The 14,265-nt window shown below is 39.6% G+C and overlaps 1 protein-coding gene across 4 annotated transcripts in view; it reads left to right on the top strand.

Moving 5' to 3' along the window:
* Nucleotides 1-14,265, top strand: part of FAM13C (family with sequence similarity 13, member C) — a 189,943-nt gene that overhangs the window by 67,776 nt on the left and 107,902 nt on the right. For all 4 annotated transcript variants that reach the window (XM_006831093.1, XM_006831092.1, XM_006831095.1 and 1 more), the window contains one exon: nt 6,934-7,052. In XM_006831093.1, the coding sequence (XP_006831156.1) occupies nt 6,934-7,052 (119 nt within the window). The remainder of the gene's footprint in view (nt 1-6,933; nt 7,053-14,265) is intronic.

Consider the following 14,265-nt stretch of genomic DNA (forward strand, 5'->3'; position numbering starts at 1 on the left):
AGAGACTGCTGAACCTGAGTTTCTGAGTGGGGTTTGGAGATCAGATCTATTATTTTTGCCATTGTCATCACAGTCATTAGTTTATTTCACATCAGAGCCTGTGCTGTACATGAATCCTCAGGGTGACTTGTACCAAGCTCCTTACCTTTTACTCATTACCAGTGAAACAGAGGAAGACCATCAATGAGATGGTTTGACACAGTGACTGCTGCAATGGACTCAAATGTAACAACATTTGTGAGGATGATACAGAAGCTAACAGTGTTTTGTTTTGTTGTGCATAAGGTCACTCTGAATTGGAACTGCCTCGATGGCACATAACAACAACCTCTCCATACCATGTTGTAGTCTCAGATTCTCCGTGGACAACGAGGCATAGCTGACACCACTAGTTTCTTCTACATACAAAGCAGAGACTTGGTGGTCATCTGTTCCCAGTGTTTCCTACCCATTTATTTCAGAGCAAATCTCTGCTGTTGGAATACTCTGAGACCCCTGAGCTGAGCAGTTTCAGACACCACCTTCACCAGAGTCCCATTTACTCTTCTGCAAGATAAATCATTTTATTCAAGGCAGAAAAGCAATATGTGACTTATTATTTTCTTAGTTACTTCTCTTCCCTTTTCCAGCTGGTCTTTGAGAGTTCAAAGGCTTGTCTAAAATGCTTCCATTGGAAAAAAACACACACACACCCAAATGACACTTTCCTAAATGGGTAAAATTTTCATCAAAAGAAAATTTCTAATTTAACCTATATATAGGTTATTGTTGTTAAATGCTGTCCAGTCAACTCTGACTCATAGCAACCCTTTATAGGGTTTCCAAGGAGCAGCTGGTGGGTTTGAACTGCTGACTTTATGGTTCACAGTGCAGTGCTGATCCTACAGCACCACACCAGGAATTAGAAAGAAAATGTCTTTCTCCTTTTTTTTTTTTTTTTTTTTTTAAGTTTTCACTGTGAACTGAGTGATAGTTTACATGGGAAAGGGAGAACATCAGTTTTACACTCATTGTTTCATTGCAATGATTACAATCTCCTCCATGCATCATCATTTAACAGTATTTGCTTCTATTTCCTCTGGGGGTTTTTGTATTTTGGGCGGGGGAAATGTATACAAAAACACTCAGAAATATATAATAATTTAAACAACCAAAGTGCACATTCTGCTGGCCTGCCTCCTGGCTGCCAGCACACAGCCTTTATCTTCCATGAATAGAGAGTCCTCAATTGCTCTATCTTTCCATGTCATCATCTCTGCCTCCATCTCTGCTGTCACTGCTTCTCTGGATAGGGTCCTACATTCCTCTTGTACTCTTCTCCCTTGATGGTCCTAGGGTCCTCTGTTCCTGGACTGTAAGATTAACTACTCCCCCCTTTTTGTTACAAAACGTCTACCTTTACAGTTGTGATGATTGCAGTTAGTCATGGTAACAATTATTCACTACTGGACTATAACAATCATATTCCCATCTCCTTTCACCAGACCCGTCTAGGCAAGATAAAAATGATTCAGTGAGGATTTGTAAGTCACTCACTTTGTGCCTTTATAGTACCGCCATTTTAGGTAGCCAATGTCTGAGTTGCCCATCCCTATAACCCTGTATATAGAGGGGATAAGATTGATATTTGATGTGAAGACTCCTTCTCTTTCAGTTGGTATTTTGAGCTACTACATCCATAAGTATAGGTCAAGTTAATCAAATTATAGCAATTTACCTTTGTTTCCTTTATCAATTTTTTTTTTTTTAATCTTCCTCTAGTCTAGTTCTGATCATCAAGCCTTCAAGGCTAAGTCAAATGGGTACTATCTGCAAGTTTAGGCATTCTTGTGTATCTTCCCTCACTTGATATCAGATAGAGGCTTCATTCTCAGCTTTAGCCCTCCATGGCTATATCCTTGTCCATGGGCTCAGAAGTACCCAGTTCTCATGACACTTTGGACCAACCATCCCTTCCTCTTCTCTCTCTCATCTCCAGGTCAATGGGAATCTATGGAATGTGATTGAACTCAGCCCAGATCTTCATTGCTGCCTTTCCCCATCTTCCATTCACCAGTTGACCAACGTGGTCACCAGAAATCTTACATGCCTGCTCATATGTTCCCTTTGAGTTTCAGTATTGAAGAGGGGTTTGTCCTGAAGGCACTTGATTGCTTGCCTTGATGGTTCCCTGGCAAACAACTTGCTTGTTCTTGTAGTAGCCAATCAGACCGCCATTTTTGTTTTGAGTTTTTCCTGCTGGTCTTTCTTTCAAGAACTATCTTCTGTTCCTCTAGCTTTTCCAGGCTTGTCTGCCTGTCCTTTCAAGTGGGAATGCCCTACCTCAGAAGGTTAAGGGGCTCAGGATTCCACCAATAGTCTTATACACTACAAAGGCTCCAAAAGAAGCCTATTTCACCAGGCTAGTTCTAGAAGCCCTTTTAGATATTCCAGTGAGTTATAAGCTGAAGATGGGCTTACAAGCAGAAAGGCAATTTCTTAAAGCCTACAAATATTGAGGCTTCTCAATATGATATTTAAATAATATCATTATTAGTATAGAAACCCAGAACAAGCCTTCCACCACAAAAATAGGCTTTCTTTTGCTGAACTTATTTGAGTTAAATCTCCAAGGATTTCCTTAGCACTAGTTCCACACTAAGAAGCTCTGGCTGAGAAGTGGTTACGAGTTGTGCTGCTAATCTCACGGCCAGCAGTTTTCATCTACCAGCAGGAAAAAGATGAGGCTTTCTGCTCTCATAAAGATTTAAAACCTTGGAAATCCTAGGGTCACTATGAGTTGGAACCGACTCCATGCACATAACCACCACCAGTTACAGACTACTAAATTTGTTGGATTATTTAGTATAAATAGGTACTATCCACTGTGTGCCTGTAGCCAACAGTCATCAAAAGAGGTACTAATGACATCTTGAGAGGTTGGTGATATTCTTCCTATTTTATAGACAAGGAAATTTCAGCCCACCTAACACATGGAGCATACCCATGCTTACATGCCTGACAAGTAGCAGAATAGGACTGTTTAATTTAGAAATCATTTACGGGAACTTGAAAGTTTGGTTTTCTATAGAATTTTTCATAAGGGTAGGGAGCTATCATGTATTAGTGAGACGTTGTCATGTGAAGTGTATTTTTACTTCAAACTGTATACTGGAGAAAATGGCATCAAAGGATGGCTCTTGGTAGGCCCAATTTATTCTTTTCCTTTAGTTCTACTCCTTCTTTCCATTCTCTCTCCTCTCGTTTTTAATCAGGAAGCATCTTAATTACCTAGTGCTGTCACTGCTCTGTGGGCGAGAGATGAAACTGTTCGTGAAGATGGTAGTCTCAGAAACCCCAAGGAGCAGTTCTATCTGTGTTGTAGGGTCACAGTAAGTCAGAACCAACTCGATGGCAGTGGAGTGGGGTTGGAGATGGAGTCATAAAAAAAGATACCATGCCCCCTCTAAGACTGGAAGTCAGAGGGAACACATGAGCAGGCATGTAAGCTTGTTGATGCCCATGTTGGTCTACTGGTGAGTGGAAGAGGGGGAAAGGCAGCAATGCAGAAATGGGCTAAGTTCTATCACGTTCCATAGATTCCCATTGACATGGAGATGAGAGAGAAAAGAGTAAGGGCTGGCTGGTCCAAAGTGTGGTGAGACCTAGGGATACCTGAGCCCATGGACAAGGACTTAGCCGCAGAGGGCTAGAGCTGAGAGTGAAGCATCCAGCTGATATGAAGTGAGAGGAGTCGGACAAGAACACCCAAAGTTGCAGACAGTACCCACTTGACCTAGCCTCGATGGCTTGATAATCAGAACTCAACTAGAGGAAGATTAAAAAAAAAAAAGAAGAACAAAACAATTTTTGATAAAGGAAACAAAGGTAAATTGCTACAATTTGATGAACTTGACCTATACTCATGGAGGTAGTAACTATAAATACCAACAGAGAGGGAAGGAGTCTCCACATCAAGTATCAATGCTATCCCCTCTATATACACAGTAGATAGGAATGGGCAACTTAGACAATGGCTACCTAAAATGAGGGGGCAATAAAGGTATGAAGTGACTGGCTTATGAGGTTTCAAGGGGGAGTTTAGTTTAATAGTGTGTGGGGAAAGGAAGAGACTCTATTGAATAGTTTTCATCTTGTCTAGATGGGTCTGGTTAAAAGAGATGGGGAAAAGATTCTTAAGATTCAATTATTCAATTATTCTTATGAATAATTGTTATCATGACTAATTGCAACTGTCACAATTGTAAAGGTAGCAGTTTTGTAGCAAAAATGGGGGAGTAGTTAATCTACAGTCCAGAAACAGAGGACCCTAGGACCATCAAGGGAAAAGAGCACAAACAGAATGCGAGCCGTTAACCAGAAAAGCAGTAACACCAGAGATAGAAACAGAGACGGGGACCTAGAGAGAAGGAGCAAGTGAGGACTCTAGATTCATGGAAAGAGAGGGACTAAGAGATGGCGGCTAGGAGGCAGACTTGCAGAATGTGTCCTTTGGTGATGTAAATTATTATATATGCCTGAGTGTTTAAACAAAAAAGAGCTAAAATGAATAGAGAGAAATACTATTAACTGATGGTACATGTTGTTAAGTACCGTGGAGTCGATTCCGACTCATAGTGACCCTGCACAGGGTTTCCAAGGCTGTAAATCTTTACAGGAGCAGATGTAAATCTCATCTTTCTCCCATGGAACCACCGGTAGTTTCGAACTGCTGGCCTTGAGGTTGGCAGCCCGATTCATAGGGGATTATAATCATTGTAATGAAACAAGGGGTATGATTTGTTGAATGTAAAACTGATGATCTGCCCTGTAGACGTTCATTCAATCCACAATAAAAACCTTAAAAAAAAAAAACAACTCAAAAATAAAAGATACCATGGGTGGCTTTAAAAAACAGAAATTTCTCACAGTTTAGGAGACAAAGTCTGAATTCAGGGCATAGCTCTTGGGAGTGATCTCACTTTGTCTGTTTCAGCCTAAGATAACCTGCAGTCTTTGGAATTTATGTCAGTTTGAGCTGCAAGGTCAGCAGATCAAGCTCACCAGCAACTCCTCGGAAAGCCTATAGAGGGTCACTATGAGTTGGAACCCATATGACAACACGTAGTAGTAACAGAAACATGTCTTTTTTTATATGTTGTCTTTATATATGTTTATGTGTTTTATATTAACCAGAAATGATTAGGTTTAGGATCCACCTTATACTGCTTTGATCTCATTAATATAGTAATATAACACTATGGTATTGTGGGTTAATGTGCTGGGCTGTAAGATCAGTTTGAACTGCAAGGTCAACAACTGCTACTTGGAAACCTTATACAGGGTCTCTGTAAAGCAGAACCAGCTTGAAGGCACTTAACAACAACATATATTTATTAAGAAAAACTTCTATTTTCTGCCAGGACCATATTTACAAAATGCAAAAGTTAGGAATTCAACACATATTTTGGGGGTACTCCATTCAACTTGGAGTCCCGGTGTGGCGCTGTGGGTTTTAATGCACCAGACTGCAAAGCCGTTTGAACTGCAAGTTTGGCGGCTCAAACTCACCAGCTGCTCCTTGGAAACCCTATACAGGGTCGCTATGCATCGGAATCTACTTGACAGCACTTAACAAAAACAACAACAATTCAACCATGACAGAAAGGCATCCATATAATTTTGTTTTAGAGGCTTGAAATGACTGTTGACAGTTTATTCTAGTGTTTAGAAAACTTGACTTCTGAGACACGAGGCACATTGGCAGTTTTACTGACTTCAACCCCCAGTAGCAATAGAGGAGCTGAGTCTCCATTGATACAGCAAAATAATGCACAGATCCGCTGCATCGTCTGCATACATTGTATGACATTCCTCATCTGGATGGATTGATGCAGTTTGGGTTTTAATATCTTATTTATCAGGCAGTTTGTGTTGTTAAGTAAACAGAGGCTGTTTTATCCTAGGGAAAACTTGTCAGCTGGAGACTAGTAATTTAACTGCTATATATTATAGAAACCTTTCATTTTTGATCTATGTGTCCTTGTATTGAATCCAGATTATTTTTAGCCTGGCTGTTTTTATGATAGTCTCTTGAGAGTTTTGCATTCTGGAGGTTTTATAAAACTCATGTGTAGGTTACATTATGGGATGGCCTCTGTATGGTTTCTTTGGTTGCAGTGTGGCTAATGTCAGTACCGTGTGTGTGTGTGTGTGTGTGTGTGTGTGTGTGAGAGAGAGAGAGAGAGAGAGAGAGAGAGAGAGACAAAGAGACAGAGAAAGACAAACAGAAAGAGAAGGGGAAAGAGAAGACGAGAGCTTTTGCATGTTTGGGACTTGGAATTTATAAAAATGATTGATTTCTCCATGTTCAGATTCATATTCTTATTATAGGAGTAATGTATAGTCATTGTAGAAAATTAAGAAAATATAGATGAGCCCTAAAACGAATAAATAAATGAATAAAGCCAAATAAGATATGTTATTTCAGAGTTCGTCTCTGAAGATTTTGGTTCCTCTCATCCCAATTTGTGTGTTTGTACATAGGGTCAGTTTTTTAAAAATGTGCTTATGCTATAGATATTGCTCTATCAATTAGAATAAGTATCTTTTTAGATGTAGCTTGTAAGTAAATAATCTTCAACAACATTTTTAACAGTTTCATATTGTTCCCTGAATTGGTTGTACCATTAGAATGTTAATTTTTAAGCTCGTTTCCATTTCTATTGGAAATTAGTTTAAAAATGTTTTTTGTCCTACCTTTTGATTTTTAATCTCAAAGCAACTGACTGAGAGAACGAAGTGTTTTAAATTCCAGATCCCCGTGCAGTCAGTGAAGTGTGATGTATACTGCTAACTCCTGGCCCTGCAAGCACTCACCCCACATGCAGCTGAAGAATCCTGTGGAATGTTCACTGCTGACAGCTCATCTACTTCTGTTGTTGCTTCTTGTAGGAGACAGAGCACGTGGTGTCTGGTCAGCCGGAGTGTCAGGGGAGAGCAGGCACGCCAGCTCATGAGAATCCACAAAACAACACCTCCAGGTGCCAAGAAACAGTGCGACTTCAACCAAGGTGCTGTGCCTGGGGTTCATTTCACTAAAACGCTAATGGGTGTGCCTGCCACCTCTACACAAGGGTCCAGGCTTGCCAGCTTTGGTTGGCATTAACTTATTGTCAGAGAAGCTATTTGCAGGAACCCAGAAGGAGACTCACTGAGTCTGAGTTTAAGAGAAATATTAAAACAAAAAACAACTAAAACATATTTCTCTGTCTTCGTTGTGCAGACATTCAGCCATAAAATCCCCATAAAGGGGAGGGAAACAGGCCAACTTTATTCGTCCTGCCCTCTGTGTGTCTATGCTAGAGGCGAGTGGGGTTTCCTCGTGATAATGACAGAGATGACCGCCAGCCATCATGCCAAGTGCCTGCCGTCTCTTACCTAATGAGCCTTTACAGCTTCCTCCTCACACTTGTACTCACAGCCGCATTTTCTGAAGGAGAAGCCTGAGGCTGACAGAGAAACTTGAACTTGCTTGCCTGATGTTGCACAGCAGAAAAAGACTGAGTCCGAATTTGAACGTACCAATGGCAGGTGCAGCTTCTGTGCTGACCCGAGTGGAGCCATGAAGTCCTGATTTAGAGCTAGCTCCCAGGCAGACTCTCTGATCTACTAGACCTCCTGGAATCAGCTCTGGAGCCAGGGCAAAAGGCATGGGTAGAAAGCTGCCTGCGAGAAGGCCGACATGGCATTCTGAGGGGAGACAGGCAGTGCAGCTGTCTGTGGAGAGTCTCTTCTGAAAATAACCAGAAGAAAGAATTCTAGCCCTGGTTGTGTCAGCTGTTCTTGTAGGATCTTGTGTACAGATGCAGTCATAGCCCTCGCTCGGTGTGAAGGGAATGTTAGACTTCTTAGTGTGACGTATAGAAATTGTTTTCTTAGTGGGCACATTGTAAGTTAATAACAACTCTAAGGAAGATTGAATTGTAATGTAATTGTGTTTTAATGCTTAGCATACTAAATTTAAAATAAAAAAAACCCCAAGGAAGCGGAAGGGGTCCTAAAGCTTAAGTTTTCCACTCTCCAACTGGATTTATAGATATATTTGTAGTTTTCTTCTCAAGTTGCCCTCTCTGATCTGTTTATTCTTCCTTGGCCTCAAGTAATACCTGCTGGACTCAACTTTGTCGTTTCTCTGTTGATCAGGAAATTCTCCTAGTTGAGATCTTCTTGTAATAAAGTTATTTTAGGTTGGCTGGGATCTGTTTGAAGGAACCCTGGTGGTTCAGTGGTTAAGCAAAACCAACAGCAGCACTTTAGGAGAAAGATGTTGACTTTCATAATGATTCACAGTCTTGGAAGCCACAGAAACCGTGCTCTGTCTTATAGAGTTGCTATGAGTTGTAATTGGCTTGATGACAATGAGCTTGATTTGCTTGAGAATCAGTTTAGGCAGTCGCTCTATATTCTGCCTGATGACTACCTTTACCAGCAAGAATAAAATCAACTATATTTTACATATTTCATCTTGGTAAAACACACAACTCATTCATATATGTAGGTGAGATATATGGTGGTCCTTTTGGAGGTGGCTATTGAATAGAAGCTGGTATAAAAACAACGTGTTAGTGATTCACTTTCTCAAAGATGCTGATGTTTGCTAAAGTTAATGCTGCCTTAAGTCCCATCTGTGGTTGCAAAGGGAACGGCTACTTTTACTGTTTATTGTCAGAGGGCAAGTCAGAAATGTAAGCATTCTCTGATAGAAATCATTATCATATGAATAATTATGCTCTGACGGTATTAAATAGGGATGATGCCAATGGAGTAACATAGAGCCGAGTTCTTAATTTGGGGTGGGGGTGGGTTATACCTTTACTTAGATTTTTGGAGAGTATGACAAGTTTTATCAGGAAAGAAAACACACGTACCAGAAAAGTCTGCTTAAAATTTCAGGAGGCTCCTGGACCATGTTAAGGAAGAAACCAGATACAGGGTCATGGAGTAGACTTTCCTCATTAAGCTGCTATTTCTTTCCAGTCCCCAGTAGATCAGCTAGTGTTTCTCACAAAAGCAGATGTGATCTCTCTTCTTCTGCCCCTTAACAAACATCCATAGAATCCTATATACCTTGTAATTCTTCCTGTAACCTCCATGTCCCACTTTCACAGGCTCTCGCTTCCTCAGCTGGCAGCATTACAAAATATTCTGTGCACTATGTCAGCAGTGATAGGGTCTGATGTTAAATCGCAAGACTGATGTCAGGTTGGCTACGTCTAATACGGTTAGATTTAGCATTTATATTGGACTGATAGCCTTCATACTATAGTTATTTACCAGAAATATGGTGGAGTCATCCAGGGACATTCTAATGGAACTTTAAAAATGCATTTCCAATATATACAGGGATTGTGAAATTTGATGAACAGGTGAAATGAGATCAGAGGCTAAAAACAATTTGAATTAGGTAGCTCACATTCCTGATAACATTCCTCTTCCATTTTCAGCCTGCATATGGCCAGCGTCAGGAAGATTACACCCTATAGGATTTTGGTAGAGACATGTCAGACTTACATGTGACTCAGAGAAAGGGAAGAAACCAGGCAAAACTACATTAGGTGTAAATCTTCACCTTTTGGGGGGAGAGGAGGAGAATGCTGTCAATATAATGAACGCTGTGACAAAGGGACGAAAGATCTTTCTGCTGCAAGAATTGTCAAAGGGTCACAGTTCATTTATGTAAAACTCAAAGGAACACACAGTCTTCAGAGACTCAGTACATCCTTGGAGAAGAGAGATTTCAGAGCTGAATATGAACATGTATGCGGAGGATATTGATTTTCCACATATGCCAAGAAGAAAACGTTTTGTGCTTATAGCTCTCAGAGGATCTCGTGTCTTGGACTCTTTCTAGCTCAGAGAGCCTTGATTTGTGTCGGAGCATCAGAATTAATGTTCTTGAAAAAATTCACGTATCTCTATATCTATATCTTATTGTTGTTATTAGGTGTTAGCCACTTGGCTCCAATGCATGGCAACCGTACACACAGCAGAACAAAGTGCTTCCTGGTCATGTGCCCTCCCCGCATTCATTGTTATTTTTGAGAGCATTGTTGCTGCTGTGTGTCAGTCCGTTTGTTTGAGAGTCTTCCTCTTTTATGTTGACCGTAATGTTCTTCTCCAGGGATTAGTCCGTGTTGATATCACGTTCCAAGTAAGTGAGATGAAGTGTTAACATCTTCGTTTCTAAGGAACAATCTGGTTGCATTTCTTCCATGAAAGATTTGTTTGTTCTTCTGGTATATGAAATATTCTTGGCTAATCCCTAATTTAGAGGTATAATTCAGACTATCAGTCCTTCTTCTGTATCCCTTACTCATTGCCTAATTTTCACATGTATGCATATGTTGTTGTTGTTAAGTGCCGTGGAGTCAATTCTGACCCATAGCAACCCAGTATAAGGTTTCCAAGGAGCAGCTGGTGACTTTCAATTGCCTACCTTGCAGTTCAAATGGCTTTGTAGTCTAGGGTGATACAAAAGGCCATGACTTGAGTGAGACATACCTTAGTCCTCAAAGTGACAACTTAGGTTTTCAATACTTTAAAGGAGTCTTTTGCAGGCAATTTGCCCATTGCAATTTTGAGGGTTTTTTTTTTGTTTTGTTTTTAACTACTGCTTCCATGGGAATTGATTGTGGACCCAAGTGAAATGAAATCCTTCACAACTTCAGTCTTTTCTCTGTTTATCATCATGTTGTGTATTGGTCCAGTTTTGAGGATTTTTGTTTTCTTTACATTGAATTGTAATCCATGCAGAAGTCTTTGATTTTCATCAGTAAGTACTTCAAAAAGTCCTGTTCAATTTCAGCAAACAAGGTTAGGTCATCTGCATTTTGTTTTGTTAATGAATCTTCTTCTGATCCTGAGGCTGCATTCCTCTTCATATAGCCCAGTGTCTCAAGTTATTTGCTCAACATACAGATTGAATAGTATGGTGAAAGGATACAACCTCGATGCACACTTTTTCTGCTTTAAAACCAATGTGTATATTTATTGCATACGATACCCATGTTGGATTTTTATCTTACAGAACTATAAGATAATAAATGTGTTGTTTTAAACCACAAGTTTGTTCAAATTTGTTAAAGTACTGGTGTTCTATTGTGGCAATGACAAATTAACATACGCCATGTATGTATAAGGCACTCTGGTGGAATAGTGCATTAAGCATTGGGCTTTTAACTGAAAGGTTGGTAATTTGAACCTTGCTCCACAAGAGAAAGATGTGGCAGGCAGTCTGCTTCTGTAAAGATATATAGCCTCAAAAACCCCCAAAATCCATTCTGCTCAATCCTATAGGATTGGTAGGAATCAGAATCAACTTAACACTAGTAATTTGTTTGTTTGTTTGTTTTGCTGTTTTGGTACATATACTGTGTTGGATTTCTATTACTACTATAACTAATGAGCACAAACTTGTGGCTTGAAAAAGCACATTTATATACACTTTCGTATGATAGAAGTCCAACATGGGTATTACTGCATTAAAATAAAGGTGTTGGCAGGGTTGCATTCCTTTCTGGAGGCTCTAGGAATGTGTCCACTTCCTTGCATTTTCTAGCTTCTGGAAGCTTCCCAAAATTCCTTGACTCCTGGCTCCTTCATCCATCTTCAAATAACTAATGTTGTATCTTTCTGACCACTCTTCCATAGTTACATCTCTCTCTAATTACAGCCAAGAAATTTTTTTTTTTTTTTGATTTAAAAAATCCACAGGATTCAGTTAGGCTCAGTAGGGTGATCCAGGGTAGTATTACCATTGCAAGATACTTAATTAATCTGCAAGGTCTCTTTTGCTACATAAGGTGGCATATTAATAAAGTCTAAGGATGCAGACATCTTTGGGGACCTTTGTTCTGTCTACTACATATATATTTCTTTTTCCAGGAAATGTTCCTAATTTCTAGGATAAATCTCTGAAGCATATGTTAGAATCTCATCTAGAGCTCACGACCCTTCCATGTTTGCTTGTCCTTTTGAATTCCCTCAACATATCTAATTCCCTTAGGTATCATTTTAACTGCCTCCAACCTTTTTATTGTGGTACTCCCCCTTCCTTGTGGCATGCCCACTCCCCAACACAGTATTTCTTGGCATTATGGTGTCTTAGACTAAAGGGCTCATATTTGATTTCCTGCGTATTTATCTACTATGGAGACATAGTTGATTTGCACAGTGCTTTTCAATATTTGGAACCAATACTTAGATGTCAGTTGTTTGTACAAAATGTAAACCCTGAAGATACGACAACAGAGTCTGGAATGCCACAAAACAACAATTATGTGGAGTTGAGCAGTTGCCCTTTTAAGATGGGACATGAACTCTCCAGTTTTCACAGTTCCCATCCTGCTCTCTCTGTGTATTTATGGTGTCTGCCTGTAGGTGTTTGATTTATAATGCCTGCTCACTTCCTTCTCTTCCTTACAACTGCTCATCCTGGGGCCTCTGCTAGATGCCTTGAGCTCAGTCATAATAAGGTGATGGCCAAATGTCTAATGCCACCTTTCCAGGGTGAGATGTTAATGTTTTAACATTGACCTTTAGTGCATCTGAGTGGAGAGGCTGTTGATTATACTACTCCTTTATATCTGGTACTTTGCAAACCATGTAAAATTACAGAACTGCACTTGGTTAGAACTAGAAGTCTTAGTAATCACTTACTACAACCCCCTCATTTTCTAGTTTGACACCAGAGAAACCAGAATTTACTTAAGTTCTACTCATCAATCTATTTAGAGCAGCCTCTTGATGAATATGCATCGGTTTGATTGATTTTTATAGCTAAAGCCAGTACCCGTTTTGTAAACCCTCTGAATTGACAAAGAATTTATGCTAGTAAGAGAATACTAATGAAGTTGGGGATTTCATATCCAGCTAAGTAAATTTACTTTGAGAGTGACTTACTTACATGTGTTTAAAATATTGGGTTAAATTTTATGACAATATTAAGCCCTTAATGTCTTTAAAGACCTTGACTGTATATACAGGAGCTATTCTATAGCATCCGCTTAACACCAATTATGTTAAGTGGTAACATTTGTGAGTTCAGTGGCCTCAGAATCTAGAAGTGCCCAGTAGGAAGGCATTGAAGTTTGGGATATTTGCAAGAATAAAGGACTTTGATGGCTTCTCCTATTTTTGTAACATTTCAAATGAAAGAAAAAGCTCTGGGTTTTTATTTTTATTTATTTATTTGGAAAACGGAAGTTTTGTTGGTGGCAACTTTTCCGCTGGGGATAACTCCTTTCATCTTTTGTTTTTGAGATAGCCAATGTATGTGTGTGTGTTTGGTTAGTGAATTGTTTTGTGTTCAAATTTTTTGTTTTGTTTTTTCATGGAGGAAAGCAGGGCCCTAATAATTTCTACTTAAAAGAGAAAGAATGTATAAGAGAATGAGCACCCAGAGATTTTTAATAAGAAGGAAGAATTTAACTTCATGGATTGTAGCAGAGCTAGAGTTGCCAGTATGTCTTCTTTCTTTCCCCTTAGTGTAATCTCAGAGTTGGGCTTTATTTGTTTGTTTTGGTTTATTGAGGGTAGGAACAGGACTGTGAGAGAGAAGAAAGAAAAATTGCTTGGCTTGACAAACTTTTGAGACTTCCTGGGTAATAAATGTATTCTAACATATCTGACTGAGATTATTGTATCAGAAGGAAGTCTCATAGTAAGACCTTTCCTTCATGCCACTCCACTCCCCACATGTGTGCAGAATCAATAGTTTAGAATAGAAAAAAGGTCCAGTTTAAGAACTGAAACAGAGAGTCTTCTGTGTATCAAGTGACCTTGGTCACATCACTGAAGTCCTTGGATCTTCTCCTCTAACAAGAGGTGTTTGGACCAGATAGTATTGGCCCCTTCTGGCTCTAACTTTTAAAATGCTCACCTGTAGATGTTTGAGTGTTTAGGCATAGAGAGACTTCAGATAACTAATACAGGCTCTTGCAGTTACGCTAAAAATAATTCCCCCTGACGTAGGAAAAAAACCAAAAACCCACACCAAATCATTAAACCGCTGATTGAAAAAGAGCCCACACTTGATTATTTTGGGAGTTAAATTCTCCGGGTTTTTTTGGACCACTTGATAAATTGTTAGCACTTTACCAGACAATGATTAGTTAGTCATAATGATAAAAGAGAAACTAAGATACGTTGTTGTTGTTGTTGGGTTCCATCGAGTCGGTACCGACTCATAGAGACCCTATGTACAACAGAATGAAACACTGCCCG

The sequence above is a fragment of the Chrysochloris asiatica genome, unplaced genomic scaffold (genome assembly GCF_000296735.1).
Source record: "Chrysochloris asiatica unplaced genomic scaffold, ChrAsi1.0 scaffold00003, whole genome shotgun sequence".
NCBI lineage: Eukaryota > Metazoa > Chordata > Mammalia > Afrosoricida > Chrysochloridae > Chrysochloris > Chrysochloris asiatica.